The sequence below is a fragment of the Rhamphochromis sp. 'chilingali' genome (assembly GCF_963969265.1).
Source record: "Rhamphochromis sp. 'chilingali' genome assembly, chromosome: 1".
Taxonomy (NCBI): Eukaryota; Metazoa; Chordata; class Actinopteri; order Cichliformes; family Cichlidae; genus Rhamphochromis; species Rhamphochromis sp. 'chilingali'.
Window position 1 is genome coordinate 53849789 of NC_137929.1, and position 22422 is coordinate 53872210.

The 22422-nt window shown below is 38.9% G+C and overlaps 2 protein-coding genes across 7 annotated transcripts in view; one reads left to right on the top strand and one right to left on the bottom strand.

The window, feature by feature from the left end:
* LOC308408916 (sterile alpha motif domain-containing protein 3-like) overlaps positions 1–22422 on the bottom strand; it is a gene marked incomplete at its 3' end in the record, with an annotated part of 264006 nt that overhangs the window by 66782 nt on the left and 174802 nt on the right. The window lies entirely within an intron of this gene.
* LOC308391181 (uncharacterized protein) lies at positions 187–21338 on the top strand. Of its 6 annotated transcripts, none has more exons than XM_080873657.1 (3): positions 187–1124; positions 4789–15643; positions 19525–21338. In XM_080873657.1, the coding sequence occupies exons 2-3, from the start codon at positions 15553–15555 to the stop codon at positions 20397–20399; spliced, it is 966 nt and encodes a 321-aa protein (XP_080729783.1). In that variant the 5' UTR covers positions 187–1124; positions 4789–15552; the 3' UTR covers positions 20400–21338. The 6 variants fall into 6 exon arrangements, with proteins under 6 accessions (XP_080729783.1, XP_080729778.1, XP_080729779.1 ...); XM_080873652.1 differs by having other exon boundaries at positions 4789–4970; positions 5170–21338; XM_080873653.1 differs by having other exon boundaries at positions 4789–4970; positions 8217–21338.

Below are 22422 nucleotides of genomic sequence, written 5' to 3' on the forward strand. Positions count from 1 at the left end.
TCTCATGTTTGTCTAAGACTGATTTTTTTTTTTAAATCTAGCATTGTAGACAGATGTGGCTGTACAGGAGATTCTCATAGCAGCAAATATACTAAATCACAAGAAGATCTGAATACTGTAATTAAATAGTGTCTGTGTTATTGGTACTGTTCTGTAATGTGTAGTATAATAAATTGTTGTTGTTGGGTTTAGATTTTATTATTGTCATTTGTATTAGGAAACATTTAATCATATATGCTTAGAGGTGTATAATCAATTGTGTAGTGATAAGTTGTGTGATCTTTAACAGGCTACAGAGGCTTGGTGTGTATTCCACACTGGAATGCACACCTGCATCTTGGGGGCATGGGAAGAGGTCGCATCTTGTTTTATTGTTTTATGGTAGGATTAACGTAGCTACATTTGTTTTAGTCTAAGTGCTTTTCTGTTTAGATGAACTGCTGGACTTCCTTACCGGGGGGGTCTAGTCTACCCTCTTCCTGACCAAGGATGATTGCCTTCGTGCTTTCATGTTGTTATATGACCCTTTTGACACACACACACACACACACACACACACACACACACACACACACACACACACACACACACACACACACACACACACACACACACACACACACACACACAGTATTCTTTGTTCACATGTATACCTATGTAAGATGTTATATGTTAATGACCCTATGCATATTCATGTAACCACAATAAAAGGAGTGCTGTGGGGAAACCTGGCTGAGAGTCTGACAGTGGTCAAGTGGTGGAACGACGCTTGGCTCCAGCCAGGTCTCCCTCATGCATGAGTAACCAGAGAACTTTGGTGCCTTGAGTCTTGCTTTTTGCTGCGTAGCAGATTGTCCTTAACGTTCCAGCGAATAGGTTTATGCTACAAACCTATCATTAATTGGTCCTTCGAGAGCCGGATCCCTGGAGTCGACGTTCACCGAGGGGAAAAGAGACACACCGAAAGACTGACGTCAGCCAGGACTTATAGAGGTCCTGCAACAAAGTCCTGAGGCGTGAGAATTCGTCATCGGGCCGGTGGATTAGCCGTCTGTTTTTTTCTCCTCGATGGATGGCGATTGATGGGATTCGGGACTGACGCTACACGCAATAAGCAACTCCAAGTAAGAAAAAAAAAAAAAAAGAGTTTATAGCTATAATTACGTCTTCACCGCTCAGTGGGGTGTTGCCCGTGGCCGCTCAGTGGGGCTAAAATTCGCCGTCTCAGTGGGGCGATGTACAAAGCCGCTCAGTGGGGTTTTAGTACAGAAGCATTAAGTCGCAGAGTTGCGCAGTTCGAACTTTATTTTGGTTAAAATACAGACCGCTTTGTGGGGTACTGTAGTGAGTTCTCCACCGCTCAGTGAGGTGTTGAGAAGTTCCGCGGAGTCCATTTGTGCTGGACGATAGGCCTATTTCGTGTTAATTTTTTGTTGTTGTGTGAGTGTGTTTGTGTGAGTGCGTGCAGAGCAGAGCACGTGGTCTGTGACGTCAGCAGTTGTTGTTGTTGTTGTTATTATGGGTTCCCAAGCTACCAAGAGTGTGCCAGAGGGTGACGAGAAGTTTATGATGAAATTCGCTCCCGGTAGCACAAAGTATTTAGGACATTGGCGCAAGAAATATGATTTTGAAGGTAAATTGGTTGTAGGACAATGTCAAATGTTAGTAGATCAGTTGACAGTAAAGGCAGCTTGTGCGAAAGGAAAATTTAAACAGGAGAAGGAGTTACAACTGGCGTCCGCTAAATTGTGGTTGGAGCAGGCGCGGAAAAGACAGGAGGCAGTGAATGCGAAGAGAGCAGCTTTGCAGGCATTAGCTGTGAAACCTGAAGATGAGACGGTGCAGTCTACTTCAGTGGTGCTGACATTAAAGGACCAACAGCGTAGAGCAGCATTAGAGAGAGAGAGAGAGGTCAGAGAGGAGGAAGAAAAGCAGGAGCAGGAGAAGAGAGAGAGAGAGGAGGAGGACAGAGTACGGCTGGAGTTTGGGGATGCCGCAGCACGATATTTAAGCCCTTATAACACTAGATCCAAAACTAAAAGTGATGGGGCGAGTGCAGCTGGTATGCCTGTCTACCCTTTCCATGATACCTTTCCCATGGTGGAGGTTGCAAATCCCCATTTTGGTGTTGAAAATGACCAAAGCCGTGTTATTTGTGTTTACAGGCCATGGACTGAATCTGAATGTGCAGAGGCATGTAAAGATTTAGGAAACCCGTTGACTAATGTTGATGAATTTATCGCCCGACACAAGCAACTCTGCTCCTCGTATCGTTTAAACGGTCAGGAAACAGAAGCCACCTTTAAGAAGTGTCTCACATATAACTGGGCTCGGGTGCGAGGCACCTACACAGGGAGGGATGGTAATACTATCCTACCCTATGGCCATGCAAATTTAAGAGGCCAAGTTGACGGGGTTTATGAGCGTCTTAGAAATACCTTTAAAGCTTCTGTAGATTACAACAAAATTGCCCAATGCATTCAGAAGGAAGGAGAGGATGTTCATGAGTTCAGGGCAAGAATAGAGGAAGTTTTCAAAGAACATAGTGGCCTTGAAGAGAGTGCAGAGAAGGCCAGCCCATATCAGCAGCAGTTAAAACATGCTTTGATGAATGGCTTCCATCCACGCATTGCTGCTCTCATCAGGAAACAAAATGTCAATCAGAACACTGATGGGTCCGTTGAATGCATGAACTGGGCCCGCCATGCACAGGAAGTTATTAAAAATAAAAAAAAGAAGTCACAAAACACTGAGGCCGCTGCCTTTTTAGTAGATGAAATTTTGTTTCAGGGACAGGCTGGAAGAGGGCAAAACAGAGGCAGGAATAGGAGAGGTAGAGGCCCATGGCGACCCCAGGATAACCGTGGTAAAAGAGATGATAAGTGCTATGCATGTGGGGAAATGGGCCATCACGCAAGGGAGTGTCCTGATCGCGTGCCTGAAGAGTATAAACGCCCTGATCCAAGAAACCCTTATTATAATAAATGACTAGCACCTGTTGACACTGCTAACACACATACATGTACAAATGAAGCCTGCACTGAAAATGTTGACAAGTGGTGTAGAGCTGAAGATATATATGCCGTATAGCCTTAAAAAATGACAATACAGGGTGGTGATGTTGGGTTTAGATTTTATTATTGTCATTTGTATTAGGAAACATTTAATCATATATGCTTAGAGGTGTATAATCAATTGTGTAGTGATAAGTTGTGTGATCTTTAACAGGCTACAGAGGCTTGGTGTGTATTCCACACTGGAATGCACACCTGCATCTTGGGGGCATGGGAAGAGGTCGCATCTTGTTTTATTGTTTTATGGTAGGATTAACGTAGCTACATTTGTTTTAGTCTAAGTGCTTTTCTGTTTAGATGAACTGCTGGACTTCCTTACCGGGGGGGTCTAGTCTACCCTCTTCCTGACCAAGGATGATTGCCTTCGTGCTTTCATGTTGTTATATGACCCTTTTGACACACACACACACACACACACACACACACACACACACACACACACACACACACACACACACACACACAGTATTCTTTGTTCACATGTATACCTATGTAAGATGTTATATGTTAATGACCCTATGCATATTCATGTAACCACAATAAAAGGAGTGCTGTGGGGAAACCTGGCTGAGAGTCTGACAGAGGTCAAGTGGTGGAACGACGCTTGGCTCCAGCCAGGTCTCCCTCATGCATGAGTAACCAGAGAACTTTGGTGCCTTGAGTCTTGCTTTTTGCTGCGTAGCAGATTGTCCTTAACGTTCCAGCGAATAGGTTTATGCTACAAACCTATCAGTTGTAATTATATTTTGGAGAAATAATGTGATTGCATGTATGAATAACTTAACAAAAGAAGATGAATATTGTAAACAGTCTGTTTGTTATCACATGAAATATGCCTTTTAAATAAACTTGGCAATTAAACACACCTGCTTCTGTCCCATGTCAGCAAGAGAGCAAAATATTTGCCTGTTGAAATTCACCATGAAAGTATCCAAAAATCATTGCCAGTTTTGCATGAACTCATCCCTGCTCATCACATGCTCTGCAAATAAGGACATGTCATAAATTCAAATAACGTGCAAGTCCAAACTATGGGCAGAAATCTGTGCCATCAGAAACTGAATTTGAATAACTTAAATTCGAATTTGAATTTGAATGCGCTTACGTCATTGTCATGAGACACTCTCGCAAACGGAATCACGGTTTAGTAAACGCAGTAACGCAGCGAGCTTATGGGAAAGTAACAGAATCTAATAACCTTTTTGCAATAGTAATTCCTTACTGTAGTCATTACTTGAAAAAAGTAATCGGATTACAGTAATGCATTACTACCCATCTCTGCTGCCAAAACCATTTACTTACTTATCAGTCGCAGCAGCATAGGATGCAATAACTCTTGGCCACAGTCCGTAATCTTATAGTCCATAGTTTTTTGTCCCTATAGATCCTGTCCAGTTTAATTTAGGTTTACTCTTAAAAGAGAGCAGAGATTCACCTTAAGGTTAATTTAATAGTTTGTGACACTAAACTCATGTGTTTTTTGTTTTTCTTTTCAAATATTTTACATGGGACCACCTGCAGAAACATGCAAAGCATGAATTGATGAGTTGTTTTAGAATTTGTTGACAAAAAGAAACAAGAACAATGAAAAAGACTCTGAAAACACTGGAGTTACAGTACTAGAATAACAAAAATTATCACTCATTTAAAATTTTTTTTAATCTCACTATGCCTTTTCTTTGTCTCCTCCTTGTGTTATTTGTCTCTCTAACAGCAGATATGTCTGTTAACTCTTCATCCGCCTACAACAATGTTCTGGGTGGCCAATGCTCGACGGTTCGTTTTTATATGAACATTGGCTTCACTTCGTTGAGAATCACCCTCATCCTCCCTCTCTGCACCTTGGTCCTCTGCCTGGCTCACCAAAGATGGAGGCAGCAGCGCTCCTTTAAAACAGTAAGTCACGCCGACATCATCACTTATCACATGGTTGTCATCAAGCTGATGTGGATCTTGGGCAGTTTCTTCTATTTATATGGCACACACACTAATCACTCATTAATGGCAGTGGCAGGAGTATATGTTCGTTACATCACTTTCTATGCAGAGATATTCTTACACCTCCTGACCTTTTGCCTCTCCTTTATCTACACAGGGCAGGAAAACTCACATGTTGTTTTTCTAAGAATAAGTGAATGCGAGGGTTAACTTGAGGATGATAGATTGCATATGCACTACTATGGTGGTGGTCAGAGGGCCCGGTGGCGCCTGTGTCCGGCAGCCTCGCCTCTGTCAGTGCGCCCCAGGGCAGCTGTGGCTACAATGTAGCAGTGTGTGTGTGAATGTGTGGATGACTGAATGTAGTGTAAAGCGCTTTGGGGTCCTTAGGGACTAAGTAAAGTGCTATACAAATACAGGCCATTTACGATTTACCATACTATATTCTTACATATTTAAAAATATAGATTTTCGCATGAAAAAATTTGTTATCTACTCCATAACAGCAGCAATTGCATCTGTATTTTTCCACTTTATTTCTTTTTTTGGATGGTGAAACTGATTCATTATTTAATGGTGGTGTGGAAGAAGGGGGACGGAGTGTCATGGTCCGGAGTCTGTGGACTCAGTGTTTATGTTTAAGTTTATTAATCTTCTGTGGTTTTGTTTATTTTGGGTTGTTTTTTATGATTATCCCTAGAGTTTCATGTCCTTTGTACTCTCCTGATCCATGTTTCACGTTCCTTTGATCTGTCTCCCCAGTCTGTGTTAAGTTTGCATGTGTAGAGTTCAGTCGTGTGTGTTTCCTGTTTTATTTTGAAGGTCCGTCTCTCTTGTCAGTGTTTCTAGTTTCGCTTCCTTTTGTCTCGTTATGTCCAATTATTCCCAGTTGTGTCTCCCTCCTGTCTCCCATTCCCTGATTGCCCTATGTGTATTTAAGCCCTGTGTTTTCTGATGTGCGTTGCTGGTTCGTCTGTATGGTTCCCTTGCACCTCCGTTTGTGTCTCAAGGTATCAGGGTTTTTTTTTCCGTAGTTTTCCCAGTCTAGGTTTAGTAAGTTCTGTTCTCGCCACCCTTGCCTTTTGTTGTATGTTATCCTCCTCAATAAAGCTCACTCACATCAGCAGCGCCCGCATCTTGGGTACTTTAATAATTCCCACATGGCTTGCCTCGCAAACCATGACAAGGAGGTTACTTTTTCACATAGGACATAGGTTTGATTAGCATTTAATAAATGAAGTCATCATTTAAAAACTCTAAGTTATATGTATTCAGCTTTTTTTTTGTCTGAGACACATACTTGTTTATTTTAGACAAACGAGTTCTGGCGCTGTAGGCTCTGACATCAGTTGCATCGTCACATAAAGTCAAATTTTTTATTATACTCTGTTAATGATGGGTAAACATATTTAGAATGACAAGATTTGAATACTGTATTCAGATCATGTCTGTATAATGTTTACATGCTTAGAAAAATACATTGTTGCAATTATATCCTTGACAAATTAATGTGATTAAATGTATGATTAACTGAACCGGAAAAGATGTATATTGTAAACAGTCAGTCTGCTGTTATCACATGAATATGCCCTTTAAATAAACTTGTCTTTATCGCGTGAAACTTGGTGATTAAACACACCTTTTTCGTGTCAGCAAGAGAGCAAATATTTGCCTGTTGAAATTTACCGTGAAAGTATCCAAAAATCTTTGCCAGTTTTGCATTAACTCATCCCTGCTCATCACATGCTCTGCAAATAAGGACATGTCATAAATTCAAATAAAGTGCAAGTCCAAGCCACTCAGTAAGTTCTCAGAGTCAGGAGAAAATCCATCAGAGAAACGTCAACACGAAACAATTCTTCTAACAAGGTATAGTATTTTTAAAGGCCTGTTTCTCCTTGAATTTTTAAGTTGTTAATTTAAGTTGCTGTTGAAAGGACTACAAACGCATCAGTTTTTACAAATTTTCAGATACTTTTAAACGTTTTTTATATTTTTTGTTTAATTGACAAAACTCACTCATTCCTACCAAAAAGTGGTTAGTATAATGAAGTGATAAGTAAGATGTAAGTATAATTCAGTGATACTGCTTCCAGTATAATCGTCAGTCATGGTCGTTGTGTCCTTGGGCAAGACACTTCACCTACCGCCTACTGGTGTTGGCCAGAGGGGCCGATGGCGCGATATGGCAGCCTCGCTTCTGTCAGTCTGCCCCAGGGCAGCTGTGGTTACAACTGTAGCTGCCTCCACCAGTGTGTGAATGCGAGAGTGAATGATTAGTGGAATTGTAAAGCGCTTTGAGGGTCTCGAAAAGCGCTATATAAATGCAATCTATTGTTATTATTATTATTATTATTATTGTTGTTATTGTAATTCATGTTGTTTAGTTTATGAGTTCACTTCTCAAGAAATGGCTCCTTATTGACAAAACTGCGATTCATACACAGATGAAATGAACTGATAAAATGCATTAATGGCATTAAAAGACCACAACGAACACTGTCCTTTTTGTGAACTAGCTAATATATTGCACAATTGTTGTGCTCATTGTTGTGCAATCTAATAAACTTTTATTTGTGAATTAGATTTAAATTAATTAGATTAAATTTATTGGAACACAATGAAATAACGTTCACTAATTTTAAAACATAGTCAAAATGTTACTTATATTAATGGTTTTCATGGATCATTGCAAATCAGTTTGGTCGAATGTGAAGGTAAAACAAACGCAAAAGCAAAAAAAAAACTGTTATCATAGATAATTTTTACTTCTTTTTTTCTTCTAGTTTTCTTTTTTTCTTTTAGTGTTGTTACTATTAAGGATATCAAATGATTGGTTTCCTTATATTTAAGTTTGCAGGATTTTTAGGGGTAGTTATCTAAAATAAACCGACCCCTAACTTTGATTTCTCACCTGTCCTTCTTTATCAGTTATTGTATAAACTTAATATCAGTTAACATTAGATTAAAAATGAAACTGAACTAATGTGTGGTTGCTTTTTTGTTTTCATTCTTTTGTTTTTAAATACAGTGCCATGATATATTGCTGGATTTCTTGTATGCTGGCTTTGCTTAAATTTATTGTAAATGACTGAAACACATGTAGGATGTGTTTCAGTCATTATGTTGTCTCATTTGTCTCGTTTTTGTTCACACACTTACTCTTTTATTACTTTTATCTCCTACGACTTTCAATGTATACAGCGGAAATGTTTTCCAACTCCTCCAATGTCACCTCCAACAATCTTCTGGTCTACAACTGCACCACATTCATTTTTTACTCCAAAACTATTGTCTCTGCATTGAGAATCATCCTCCTCCTCCCTCTGTGCAGCCTTGTCCTTTATCTTGGTCGCCAACAATGGAGGCTGAAGCGCTCCTTCAACACAGCAAGCCACTCTGACATCTTCACCTACCACGTGGCTGTCATGGAGCTGATTTGGGTTTTGGGGATTTTTATCCAGTATGGTGGCATATACACGTCTCAGACAGTGATTCAAACAGTGGGGTTTTTTGCTTGTTGGTTTACTTACTATGGAGAGATTATTTTTCATGTCCTGACCTGTGTAGACCGTTACTTGGCTGTAGTTCACCCCATCATTTACCTGGGATTAAGAAATGCCCGTGGGGCCAGGATCAGAAACATTAACACTGGTTGTTCTTGGATTCTTTGTTTTGGACTTGCAGCTATATATACAATTAACAATAGCATCATAATGTTGTTTTGCTTTTTAGTTTTGTGTTTACTACTCATATCTTTCTGCAGTCTCTCTGTACTCTGGGTTCTGATTCGCCCAGGGCCAGCACAGCAACATGGAGAAAAGGAGAAGCATAACCAGTCAAAGGTTAAAGCTTTCTACAACATTACCGCTATCACCTGTGTTGTTTGGTTGTGGATTCTGGGGGCCTTTGGTCATATAGCTATGAACAACTCACCTTTGCTAAGCAGCACTGTGAAGTGTGCAGTGCAAATGATTACAATCTGGTTTAATCTGCCCAGCAGTTTGGTGTTACCTCTGCTGTATCTGCACAAGATAGGAAAACTCTCATGTTGCTTGTATAACAATGAATAAAGGCGTAAAGGCGTTAATGAGAATATCAGAACAACATTTATTGCTTATTTTTGCTTCTTTTACAAAAAAAAAATATTCTTTTGTTTTTTTTTAATATTGCATTTTTACTTGAAGGCAAAAATAAAATAAATGGGAATTAACAGTGGTGAATGAGTAATTGTACGACTTTGAAAATTCATACTAAATCACAAATAATTCACAAGATACGGTTAAACTAGTTCATGTGTCAGTCTGTCTTTTTACATCCCCCTTCCTCCTCCTTATTTTTGGGGATATTGTCCCCTACTTGTTCAATGTTGAATTTGAGCTGCTTGATAGTCCTGGGTGTCATAGTTCTCTTTACATGATGTGCCAAATGTTTTCAGTTGGTAAAAGGTCTGGACTACAGGCAGGACTGTCCAGCACCCAAATTCTTCTCCTGTGATGCCAGGCTATTATATATGGCAGAATACAGTTTAGGCATCATCTGGGAGCATATGATGCTCTAAAATCTATAAGGATCCTTCAGCAATGATGGTGCCTTTCCAGATGTCCAAGATGTAGTTTCTATGTATTCCCATACCTTTAGTGTTTTTTAAGTACTGAAAAACACCTTTTTCAAGGTGCACTCTTTATACCCAGTCATGACCTGCAAAATGTTTCATTAGCTGTTTTTGTTATTACCTCTTACCTTCCCAGCCTTTTGTTGTCCCCATCCCAAGTTTTATAAAACATGTAACTGCCCTCAAACTGAAAATGATTTAATAACTTAAAACCAACAATTCATTTCCTCAATTGAAACATTTTATGTATGTTTTCTGTGTTCTAATGTTAATAAGTTATGGGTTTATGAGATGTGCAAATCATTGCATTTTGCTTTTATCCATACTTTACACAGCATCACAGCAGTTTTTGAATTAGAGTTGTACTTACAAAAGAGACACCTTTTTATTCTGTGCTGGTTTGTTCAAAAGTATATACAACTGCAACCATGACCTTTGTAGCTCTGCAATGATACTAACCTTAAGTTTTGGAGAAAAGAAAACAGAATATTTTATTTTGGTAGCAAGAAATTAGGCTTGAGGAGTTTACGAATGGTGACTGAAACTTCTGGTATTTAGTCATCTTTTAGATAGTTGTTGTATATTGCATACATTGTTGGTATAAGATGAAACTGATTGACTGTTGCTATGTGATCGAAATGGTGTCAGGTAAACCTGCCCAGGAATTATATATCCTAATTTATCTTCTGTTAACTTACAGAACACGTTTCAAATGGCCCATATACTGACACTTTGTATGTCAATTGACTGGTTATGAGTCCGTTCAACAGTCACATGCCAAAGGGCAGGTATAACTAAGTTATAGCTAAATGGACACTTTTTTTTAGTAAAATGTCGAAACTCAGTAGAAGAAAAAATATGGATCTGAATAACATCCAGAAGTCTCTCTAACAAAAATTATCTTGAAATTGAATTGAATTGAATCTGCAGTCTGGGAAGATCCAGGCAACAGGTCTAATTATATTTGTCTTACCATCCAGCGACATTCAACATTGTAGTAGCTGAGATATGTAAACTATATAAACTATAATATAAACATATAAATATAAACCTTTTTATCCAATAGTGATTTATAGCACAGATTTTGCTTCATGTAGAAATGTTTGGGTTATAAAGTCTTACCCAGAATTTTAACAGGTGTTGTAATGTGTAATAGGTTATTTTTAAAGATGGTAGTGGTTTAATGATCACAGTAGAATCTGTAGATGGACTTCTTCTGTCTCCATAGAATTTGTAGGATATTAATTATAATTATTTAGATATGTTGTGTATTTAATAAGATAAGATAGCTTTCATTTAATTTTAGTGTTTCTTAATCCTTCAGCTCTTTAATAGATGATATATTGGTTGAATTCCAATCAGATTTCAATAGTGTGTTTAAGTGGTGTCTGTGTAAAATCGACATCTAATAGTGTAATTATTTCAAATTGTAATCAAATGATGTAATGTGTATTCTATGAATCAAATAGATTTTTTTCATGCTGTCTGATTAAATATAGTTTTGTGCGACATGTCTTTAGAATCTGTAGATGGACCTCTTCTGTCACACATGTCAGCAGAAAATCAAATCAAATATAAGAGCAGGAATGTTAGAATTTTAAGAATAAATAATGTGCAAATATAAGATTGAATGTACTTTTCTAGATATGTATACTAATTACATATATATGTATATATTTCTACGTGTTTTTCTGTGCATATAAATGTATATAAAATAAAATATACAGAGGTCAGCAGTTGAATATTGTGCAAATGAAATGTCATATAAGTAGAGTATGGAGTGCATAATGTCGAAGTGAAAGTGAGGTGTCTATGAAGTGTTCAGCAGTCTGTTGGCCAGATGGACCAAAGAGAGAGATTCAACACAGACACTCAAGATACATGAAGTAGAGTGTCAATAAAGATAATGCTTGTGAACATGTACAAGTTAGCCAGCAGCAGGGGCGAGGTTACTGGTCCCTATATACCCAGGGACCAGAAGACACCCCAGAACTTTGTTTCCTCTGCTTTTTTCTGTCTGTCTCTGGTTTTGCTTTAGTTTCCTTTCCTATGTATCGTCTTGCTATTCTCTTTATGTAATTTCTTGCTATTCATATGATTCAGTGAATTAAACTCTGTTCCAAGAATTCTACTCTTTTCCAAAGGATCTTTTTGAGTTAATTGATATTAATTTGATCTAAAAACGTTGGATCTCTGCATCTTTGGTGGAATAAGGTTATTATGTTTGCATCAAAACTGGCAAGCACAATGCTGTGTTACACAAAGAAGATTTGTCATACTTGCAGCTCATCATTTATAGAAATGTAATTTAATGTAGTTACTTATCTAAGGTGAAAAGTTTTTTGTTTTGTTTTTTCTTTCTTTGCTGTGTTTTGTTTTATTCTTTGCTTCGAGCCCTATGTACATGAGCCGCATGCTAAAAGATCTTTAGTTAAAAGGGTTGGCATAATAAACACATTTTTTCTAATACTCTATTTTTAAACTTTTTAAAAAAAAACCTTTTTAAATCACTGTCATAACTATTGCACGAGTTAACTCCTCTAACAGAAACACATCTCTGCTTTATGTTTGTCCTTATCTTGTTTGTTTTTTTTAAGTAATCTGTTCCCCTTAAGTCATATTGACTCTCTCTGACTTTAAACAGCTTCTGAGTACTGCGGCAAAGTAAGTTATGTTGTGCGTTATACATTATCTGTGCAATTTTATATTCAACTGAATCATAAAATTTCAGGGTTTTCAGATTAATAAACAAAATGTTAGTTGGTTCTATATAGTTTGATTGATTTATTATTCATAATTTTGGGGTGTGATGCTTTTTTAATTTAATATATTTATTAATGAAATGTTTGAACCATTAACTGCACAACATTTCTTCTGTCGCCATTTTCAGTTTACGTGTTGTTTTCAATAAATTACATGCTTAAAAGATGTTTTGTCTCACCCATATTTCTTCTTGTTTGATGTGGAAGCTTTACCTGGAACCTTGTTAAGATCCAACCAGGCAAAATATGATTTTTTTTTTTTTTTTGCCTTTTTTCAAGTGGTCGTAAACTTTTGATTGGGACTCTATTAGGAAACTTACATATAGATTAATTAATTTTTAGTACTTGATCACTTTTAGCATGAAAGGCTGGATGTTAAGTCCTTTTACTCTCTCAGTTGTAAAGAGAGGTAAGATGGGAAGACCCCAGTCTCTTTAAATCCCACCTCTCTTGACATAATATATATGGGTGAATCACACAGATGTCCAATGTTGAGAGCGCTTCACAGTTTTAAGGAAGGAGTTAAGACAGACTCTGGGGGTAAGTCTTAAAAGATGACTTAAAAAAGTGCAGCTTTAGTACCAAAGGTAACTGCGAAGAAAATGTTTGGTGCATCCTTTGGACTGAGGAAAGAGAATAAGAAGACTTGGTGCTGGAATGAGAGCGTACGGGAAAGTATTTAAAACAAAGTTTTCAGCAAAGAAAACATGGGATGGTCAGAGAGATGAAAAAAAAATGTAAAGGCATTCATGGCACCAAAATGTTTAATTATTTGATCAGAAATAACAGAAATATGTCAAAAATTACAAATATTACCATTACTGTTTTCTGTAATTCATCATTTGTATCATTTGTATTTATATACAAAAACTAGTTAAATATTTCACTAATCCTGCTATTAATAATCACCACTGGGGCCGATGGGTACTAAAATTATGGCTCATGTAAATGAGAAGTTATTTCCCCTGTGTTCACTCTTACTGCATTAATGGTGTTTTACTTAAATGAACACCTGTAGTGGGAAATTTGAATACTGACAAATGTTTTGAATTGATAGAATGCAGCACAGCTATTTATATGGAAATGAGCCACTTATGTTCACTGATAAGCTTAGAAAAAGCACCTCTTAGGAGGATTACTTTTTCATGTTTTACATTTAACTAAAAGTTCGAACTTTAGTTTCTGGCATTAAACAATAAATACCAGCTCAAGGCTAATTACACAAACTAGTTTAATTTTCTGAATTTTTGAATCAAACAGCCCAAATTTGGCTGGAAAATGTTACTGAGAAACTGGAGATTGTATAGAGGCAAAATATGTATATAATCCTTTCTGACCCACATGGTGAACGATAATTTGATGTTTATTGCAGTTATGGCGTAAATGAGCGCACATAACACCACATATTCATGCAAAACACCCACAAAGTTCTGCAGCTGTACACATGAACATCATCAACCATGATGACACAGCGGAGAGCTGCTTTGAACAGCACTCACTGACTGGAGCAAAGGACACTACTAACAAGTTAAGTGATGTTTAATGTAATATTTTAAATGTCCTCATTTCACACAAATACTTAACTTGTTTCAGGTTTTTTTTCCAAAAGCAATGTTTATTTATTCAAGCAGCATAACAAAATATCTTCAACAGATTTAAAAAGTGGAAATTCGATTTGCTTAGTTCGTTAACTACTAGTGTCAGTTTTTCTTTTATCTTTCAACAACCATTCTTTGTAATGTTTCACATTGCCTGTGTTGTAGTGGTAATGTTATGTTTGCTTATTCTTTTGTAAATGCCAGCTGCTGCCTTCATTTTGTCTCAGCTGTTGTGGGAACACTTTACATTACCACTTATATGGCATATGTAGGGTAATATTATATACTATATAACTACTAACTTGCTATTAAAAGTGTGTATGCCTGAGTAATGTTAGATTTACAACTACCAATATTTTCCTAAACCCTAACAGTCAACCTCTTTTTGGTAATTCCAAACTGGATAATGATGAATTAAGCAATGGTGTTATGACTATGTTATCTGGACACACCTGTTGAACTATGAATTTAAATAATAAAAAGACAAATAAATAGACTGGTAATGTGTCAGAAAAGTATTATTCTTATCTTATTAATAAAAATTAGACTGGTTTTGTAGATTCCAGATAATGTCCACTCAATGTTCACATACCAATATTGCAAGAAGTTTTTGCAAGATAACATTTATGTTATGTAGAAATGTTTCAAAAATTTCCCATGCATTTCTGTTCAGAGTGCTTCTACTGTCCTGTCTCACTTAAATTGGACTTAAGTGGTTCTAGGTTCAAAGATTCATCATGTTATACATACAATGCCTTCTAATTAAGGCAATTGAGGCAAAGGCTCAGTTGTTAAAAAAGTTAAAGAATCATTTGTGGCAGATAAGACAAGAAACATGCCACAGCAGCCAAAGTCTTATCAGGCTATAGATGCCAGCGGACATTCTCAATAACTCAGATAACCTAAATAACACTTCTTTTTTTTTTCTTTTATAGAGGACCACATATGACATATTAACTCTGTTTATTGTGTGTTTCTTTACCCCTGGAACATAAAGTGACTTCACATTTATCTAGGACTGAGATTCAGTTTGTATTTGCTGATATTTGTTGGGCTGTTTTAAACACTGCAGTTTAAATTTTCAGCCACTTAAAAAAAACAGTTTGCTTCTCTTCTGTAATGTTAGCTATATGCTAAAATACTGCAAACACAACTGTTCTGCAGCATGAAGGAAGATGAACAAAGTATATGTATTGGCAAAACCATTTACTTATTATCAGTTGCAGCAGCATAGAATGGAATAACTCCATAGTCTTCCTGACAGATTTTTTGTTGTTGTTGCTTTAAACTGCCAGTAAGATTTGTTTAGGTGTCCCAGTTCCATTCACGACTGACTTTGACCTGTCCCTACTGATGCTGTCCAGTTTAATTTAGGTTTACTCTTAAAAGAGAGCAGAGATTCATCTTAAGGTTAATTTAATAGTTTGTGACACTAAACTCATCTGTTTTTTTTCTTCAAAGCTTTTACACAGAACCACCTGCAGGAACGTGCAAAGTGTGAATTGAACCAGAATCAGAAAGACTTTATTTATCCCCAAGGGGCAAGTAAGATAGAACAGAGCAGCATGACGTTGAAGACTCCACTCAACTTCGGTCTTCTAAACATTCGTTCATTGACAAGTAAGGGACCTCTCATCCAAGACCTCCTATCTGACCGTAAGTTTGACTTTTTCTGCTTAACTGAAATCTGGCAACAACCTGATGACTTTTCTCAGCTAAACGAATCTGCTCCTCTGGGGTTTGTTTACTTTTCTAAACCCCGCTGCTCAGGTTGTGGGGGTGGTCTCGCGATCCTTTTTCGCCAGCACTTGAAAGTCCTGCCAGTTAACGTTGATACCTTTAGTTCTCTAGAGGTCCTTGCATGTGAGCTGACTGGACCCATTCCCACTATCATAGCTACTGTATACCGCCCCCCCAAACCTAACCCTGTCTTCCTCAGTGACTTTGCTAATCTACTAACCCATCTTTCATCTCTCTCCCCAAATGTGATCTTGGTGGGAGATTTCAACATTCACTTGGACAATAATGACCTTCTGCTCACCAGAGACTTTTCCTCCTGTCTCGAAGGCTCTGAATTTAAACAATTTATCAACTTTCCCACTCACTCTAAAGGACACACCCTGGACTTGGTCTGCTGTTCTGGTCTTACTCCCTCGAATCTTTCTGCTACTGAAATCCCCATAACTGACCACTTCCTCTTTTCATTTAACCTCACTCTCTGCTGCTCTTCTACCAAGCCAACCCGTCTCATCTCGTTCCGCAACATCAAGAACATTGATATGGACATTATCACTACCAGTTTGGACAATGTTCAGATTCCGGACTTCTATTCTACTCCTGATGATTTGTTGTTATATTATAATAATTGTCTACGCACTGTCCTTGATTCTCTGGCTCCTGTAAAAACCCACTCTGTTTCCTTCGCTCGCTCTGCTCCCTGGTTTACCTCTGACCTCCGAGCTCTGAAGGCCAAAGCTCGGCAGCTAGAGCGTAAATATAAGAAATCTGGTTTAACTGTTGATTCAGAAATCTATAAATACCACGTACTTACTTACCACGTACGGGTTAGTATCTTGCCCAAGGATACTTGACATGCAGACTGGAGGAGCCAGGGATCGACCAACCTTCCGATCAGTAGGTGACCAGCTCTACCTCCTGAGCTACAGCCACCCTGATGGCTGTGCTGACTCCAAAGGAGTTGAGTCTCCTAAGGAGGTATAGCTATTGGTGGCACCTGAAAAGCTCCTCAGTGCTGGCAGAGAATTTCATGATGGTTCCCAGGTATTTGTACTCCTCAACTACCTCCACTGGCTTCCCATGGATGGTGGTGGTGACTGAAGCAGCCAGATCCCTCTGCCTACTGGAGAAGGTCACCACCATCTCTTTGGTTTTGCTCATGTTCAGTTCAAGTTTGGAGCTGTCACACCACTCTACAAACTCCTGAAGCCCCGTGGTGTTGTGAGGGGCCTGACAGCAGTGACAGGAGAACTGTGTCGTCAGCATATTTAACCAGGTGACAGTTGGGCTGTGTGGATCTGCAGTCATTGGTGTAGAGGATGAAGAGCAGGGGGGAGAGCACACAGCCCTGGGGGGAGCCAGTGGAGGTGGAACGGAGACCAGAAAGAGAGTTGGTGACCTGAACTTGCTGAGTCCTGTTGGTCAAAAAGTTTAGTATCCTCAGCTGATCATCCAGGTTTAATCGGGAGGAAAGTTTAGTGGCCAGGATATGAGGCTGCAGAGTGTTGAACGCTGATGATAAATCAGCAAACAGAAGTCTGGCAGAGGAGTCAGGGAGCTCCAGATGTTTGTGGATGGAGTCCAAGATGAAGATTTTTGCATCATCGAAAACCTCTGCGTGCACAGTAAGCAAACTGGAGTGTATCCATCAGGGGCCAGTTGCTCTTACGATGTGCTGTTTTATGATCTTCTCTGTGGCCTTCATCGCCAGGGAGGTGAGGGCCACAGGACGAAGATCATTCAGAGACTTTGGGTTGTTTCTTTTGGGGATGGGGATGACTGTGGAGTGTTTCCACAGCTGGGGGACGGTGTGACTGTCAATTGAGTGTTGAAATAGAGTCAGGAACACAGTTCCTAGTTGCCCTGCAAAGTGCCTCAGAACTCAACTGCTGATGTTGTCAGGGCTGGGTGAGCTCCTCTCCCTGGTCCTCCTGAGGGCTCTCACCACGTCCTCAGTCCTGAAGGTGAGTGCAGACCTGCCAGGTTTGAGTGAGGATCGGGACTCCTCAAGCTGTGTGATGTTGTCTGTCTCAAACCTGGTGTACAAAGCGTTGAGGTCGTCAGGGAGGGAGGAGGGGTTGCTGCCCTCCACCTGGATGGTTCTTGGAGTGGTGACCACAGTATTCACAGAGGCCATGGTTTTGAGGCCCTGCCAGGCTGAGTGGAGGTCCACTGTGGTGAATCTTTTTTTCAACTGTGTCTTTGTAGTCCAGTTTAGCAGTTTTTATGGCCCTCTTGACCTCCCTGTTGACCTCCTTTTTATCCAGTGCAGAGCCAGTGAAGAAAATCCTCTTTTTTTATTAAGGATTTCCTTGAGCTCCTTGATGATCCAGGGTTTGTTGTTGGGGTAGATGGAGACTGTTTTGAGGGGATAATGTTGTCAACACAGAAGGAGATGTTTAATGTCACTGTGTCGACTTGTTCGTCGATGTCATCAGAGGGAGAAAGAAGGCTGTCCCAGTCAGTGTCTTCGACTCACCCTACATCCTTGTAGGGTGAGGATACTTTCCTCTGTCCACTGCTTGATGTTTTTGGTGACCTTTTTAATCTTCTTGATGACTGCGGTGTAAGCAGGGCAGGGGCCAGGAGGATGGTGTGGTAGTCTGCTGAGCCAAGAGGGGGGAGTGGTAGGGCTTTAAATGCATCTGGTACAGAGCCATGGCATTTATCCAGAGTCTTCCCCTAACATGTGCTGCATGAAACACACTGTTGGTATCCCTTAAGTGACTTGTCAGGGGAACAGTGGTTGAAATCACCCAGGATAAACTTGGGAGAGTCCGGTGATAATTGTTCCAGTTTGTACAGAGTGTTGGTGAAGTACTCTGTGGCTTTAGTTGCATCAACTCTGGGGTGGATGCAAACCAAGATGATGATAAGCTGTGGGGATTCTCTGGAGAGATAGTAGGGGTTCAGGGAAACAGCCAGAAGCACGATGTCTGTAGTGCACAGCTTCTCCCTCACAGTGACTGTAGAGCACCAGCTGTTGCTTACATACAGACAATCGCCGCCCCCATGTTGCTTCCCGGTGCGTTCGCGGTCTCTGTCCATACGAAGAGGTGGTGAAAAGCCATCAATGTGCAGCATGCTGTCTTTGTCGCTGTTGTTTAACCACGATTCCATAAAAGCCAGAACGGAGGCAGTTCTGTACTCATGCAGGTGGTTGACGCAGGCTTGCAGCTCGCCCAACTTGGAGTGGAGAGACCGCACATTAGCAAGGATAATGGATGGCAGCGCTAGTTGTTTGTGTGTCTCCCTCTTGAGTCTGCCCCCTCCTGGTTACCTTGTTATTGTGAGTTTTTCGATTTCCGTGCCCACAGAGTATTTCCTCGCGAAAGTAGTCCGTGGGAGCCCTGCGGAAAAGCCGGACACCAGGTGAGCCATGACCCCAAGGCTCACCTACACCAGGTGAGCCTTGGGGTCATGTCGAGTGTCGAAAAGAAGTCCGAAAATAACAAAAAAAAGGAAAAGGAAAAGTATACAAAGATACTGAGAAAAGTATACAAAGATACTGAGTAGACAGCTAAAAACAACAACGAAAAGAGCATTAAAGTTAGAAAAAGAATGGAAAACTGCTCAGCTGACTGGCCAGTCCACCCCATGAACAGTGACCCGGTTGATGTGTCATTTTAAAGTTTGTTGACATAAAGAAAAAAGAACGATAAAAAAGATAGTCAAGGAAATACTGATCCTTTTCACAGACTGAGTTACAGTACAAATAGAACAACACTTGTACAGTTTTGTTTAACATTTTTGTTCATTTTTTCTTTGTCTCCTCCTTGTGTTATTCGTCTCTCTAACAGCAGATATGTCTGTTAACTCTTCATCCGCCTACAACAATGTTCTGGGTGGCCAATGCTCGACGGTTCGTTTTTATATGAACATTGGCTTCACTTCGTTGAGAATCACCCTCATCCTCCCTCTCTGCACCTTGGTCCTCTGCCTGGCTCACCAAAGATGGAGGCAGCAGCGCTCCTTTAAAACAGCAAGTCACGCCGACATCATCACTTATCACATGGTTGTCATCGAGCTGATGTGGATCTTGGGCAGTTTCTTCTATTTATATGGCACACACACTAATCACTCATTAATGGCAGTGACAGGAGTATATGTTCGTTACATAACTTTCTATGCAGAGATATTCTTACACATCCTGACCTGTGCAGAGCGTTACCAGGCTGTTGTTCACCCCATCACCTACCTGAGTCTAAGAACTGCCCGTGGGGTCAAGATGAGAAACATCAGCATTGGATGTGCTTGGCTGCTAAGCTTTGGAATGACCTTAGTTAAAGCTCTTTGTATCCGTAATTACGTCACCATTCAGCTGTTCTGTACTTTGGTTTTGTCAATAATAATCATATCTTTCTGCAGCCTGTCTGTTCTCTATGCTTTGATTCGTTCAGGGCCAGGAGACAGAGTCAGAGGAAAGGAGTTGGTCAACCAAACAAAGCAGAGAGCTTTCTACACCATCACAGCTATATTAGGCATGTTCTGGTTGTGGTTTGTAGGGCTGCTTGTTAGCATCACGATGAACCAACACCCTGAGCTGAATTGCACTATCAAGTGTGTGGTCGATATGAGTGTAAGCTGGTTCAACTTACCAAGTCATTTGATTTTGCCTCTCCTTTATCTACACAGGGCAGGAAAACTCACATGTTGCTTTTATAAGAATAAGTGAATGCGAGGGTTAACTTGAGGATGATAAATTGCATATGCACTACTATAGTCTTAAAGCGGAAAAGTCCAGATGCTATTGCTGCTGCTATAGAGTAGATAACATGTTTTTACATGAAAATCTATATATTTAAATATTTAATTCTTTTTTGGGACGGTGAAACTGATTCAAGTTTTAACGGTGGTGTGGGGGAGGGGGAAGGAAGTTACCTTTTCACATAGGACATAGGTTTGATTAGCGTTTACCTTTAATAAATGACGCCATCATTTAAAAACTCTAAATTATATGTATTCAGCTTTTTTTGTCTAAGATACATATTTGTTTGGATTTTAGATAAACGAGTTCTGGCGCTTTAGGCTCTGACATCAGTTGCATCGTCACATAAAAGTCAAATTTTTTATTATACTCTGTTAATGATGGGTAAACATATATGTAGAATGACAAGATTTTAATACTGTATTCAGATCATGTCTGTAGTTTCTTCCCCTCTGCTGTTGGACACATGAACAATAACCGTATGACTGTTCCCACCACTAACACATGACCCTACGCTGTGTTCACTGCAGCATTCCATGTTTGGCACTGATCACCACCTGCACTCATGTATATATCTATCTACTTAGCACTTTTAATTCTTATTTTTATTTTTATTTTCATGTCTATTTAAGCGTAATTTATGACAGTATGTTTGCACTGAAGCACCGCAGCAATTTCCTAATGTTGTAAACCTGCTCAACATTTGGCAATAAAACCCATTCTGATTCTGATTCTGATAATGTTTGCATGCATTTTAATAATACATTGTTGCAATTATATCCTTGAATTAATGTGTTTAAATGTATGATTAACTGAACCGGAAAAGATGAATATTGTAAACAGTCATATAAAATTAAATAAACTTGGTTTTGTCATGTGACACTTGATGATTAAACACATCTTCTTCTATCAGCAAGACAGCAAAAATTTGCCTGTTGAAATTTACCGTGAAAGTATCAGAAAATATGTGCATGGAAATGAACTCACAGCCCCACTCATGCATGCTCTGTAAACAAGGACGTGCCATAAATTCAAATAAAGTGCAAGTCCAAGCCACTCAGTAAGTTCTCAAAGAGAGGAAAAAAGCAATTGGAGAGAAACGTAAAGAAGAAACCATTTTTCTAACAAGGTAAAGTATTTTTAAAGAGCTTTTTCTCCTTGAATATTTAAAGGTTGGTATATTTTTGGTGGAATTGAATGGACTACAAACTAATCAGCTCTTACCAATTTTTTTTTTTTTTTTATAAAAGAAATGAACAAATTCTTAGAAACATTGGTTAATATAATTAGTGATACTGAATCCAGTATAACAGTGTAACTTATGTTGTTTAGTTCACCAGTTCAGTTTCCTAATCTAATACACTTTCAGACTTTTATGTGTAATTTAAGTCAACTTAAATGAAAGTGAATTTTGTTTTGGAACATAATGAAATAAAAATTACTCCCTTTAGATCATATTCAAGAAGTTAACTTGTAGTTTATGTTAATGGTTGTCAGATTCAGTGCAGTCTATATTTTGGTTGGATAATATGAAGGTAAAACAAACACAACATGTATGCAAAAGGTAGCTATAACTCCATAAAACTACTAAAAACCTTGTGTCTTATTGTCACTGATCATTTTTAAGTATCATGCATTTCATCTCAGGGAATCCTGAGTTTTGACACAGCATTTTCCAATTAGTACTTTCAGTCAATTTGTATTTGAACTGATTGTAGTTTTTCAGTTAGGATTTTGTCATTGTTGCTGATATTACTTGGTTTGCTTCCTTATATTTAAATTCTCAGGCTTTTTAGTTGTAGTTATCTGTATCTGTAGTTACCCATCCCTTTCATCAGGAGAGGTTGAATATATCTGCTGCAGTTGTTTAACAATAAGAATGTAATCTATAGTAGGTGTGTTTCAGTCTTTTTTCACTTACTCTTTTCTTTAATTTTATTCTAACACTGCGTCTCTTTTTACTTTTAACTCCTAAGACCTGCAACATATG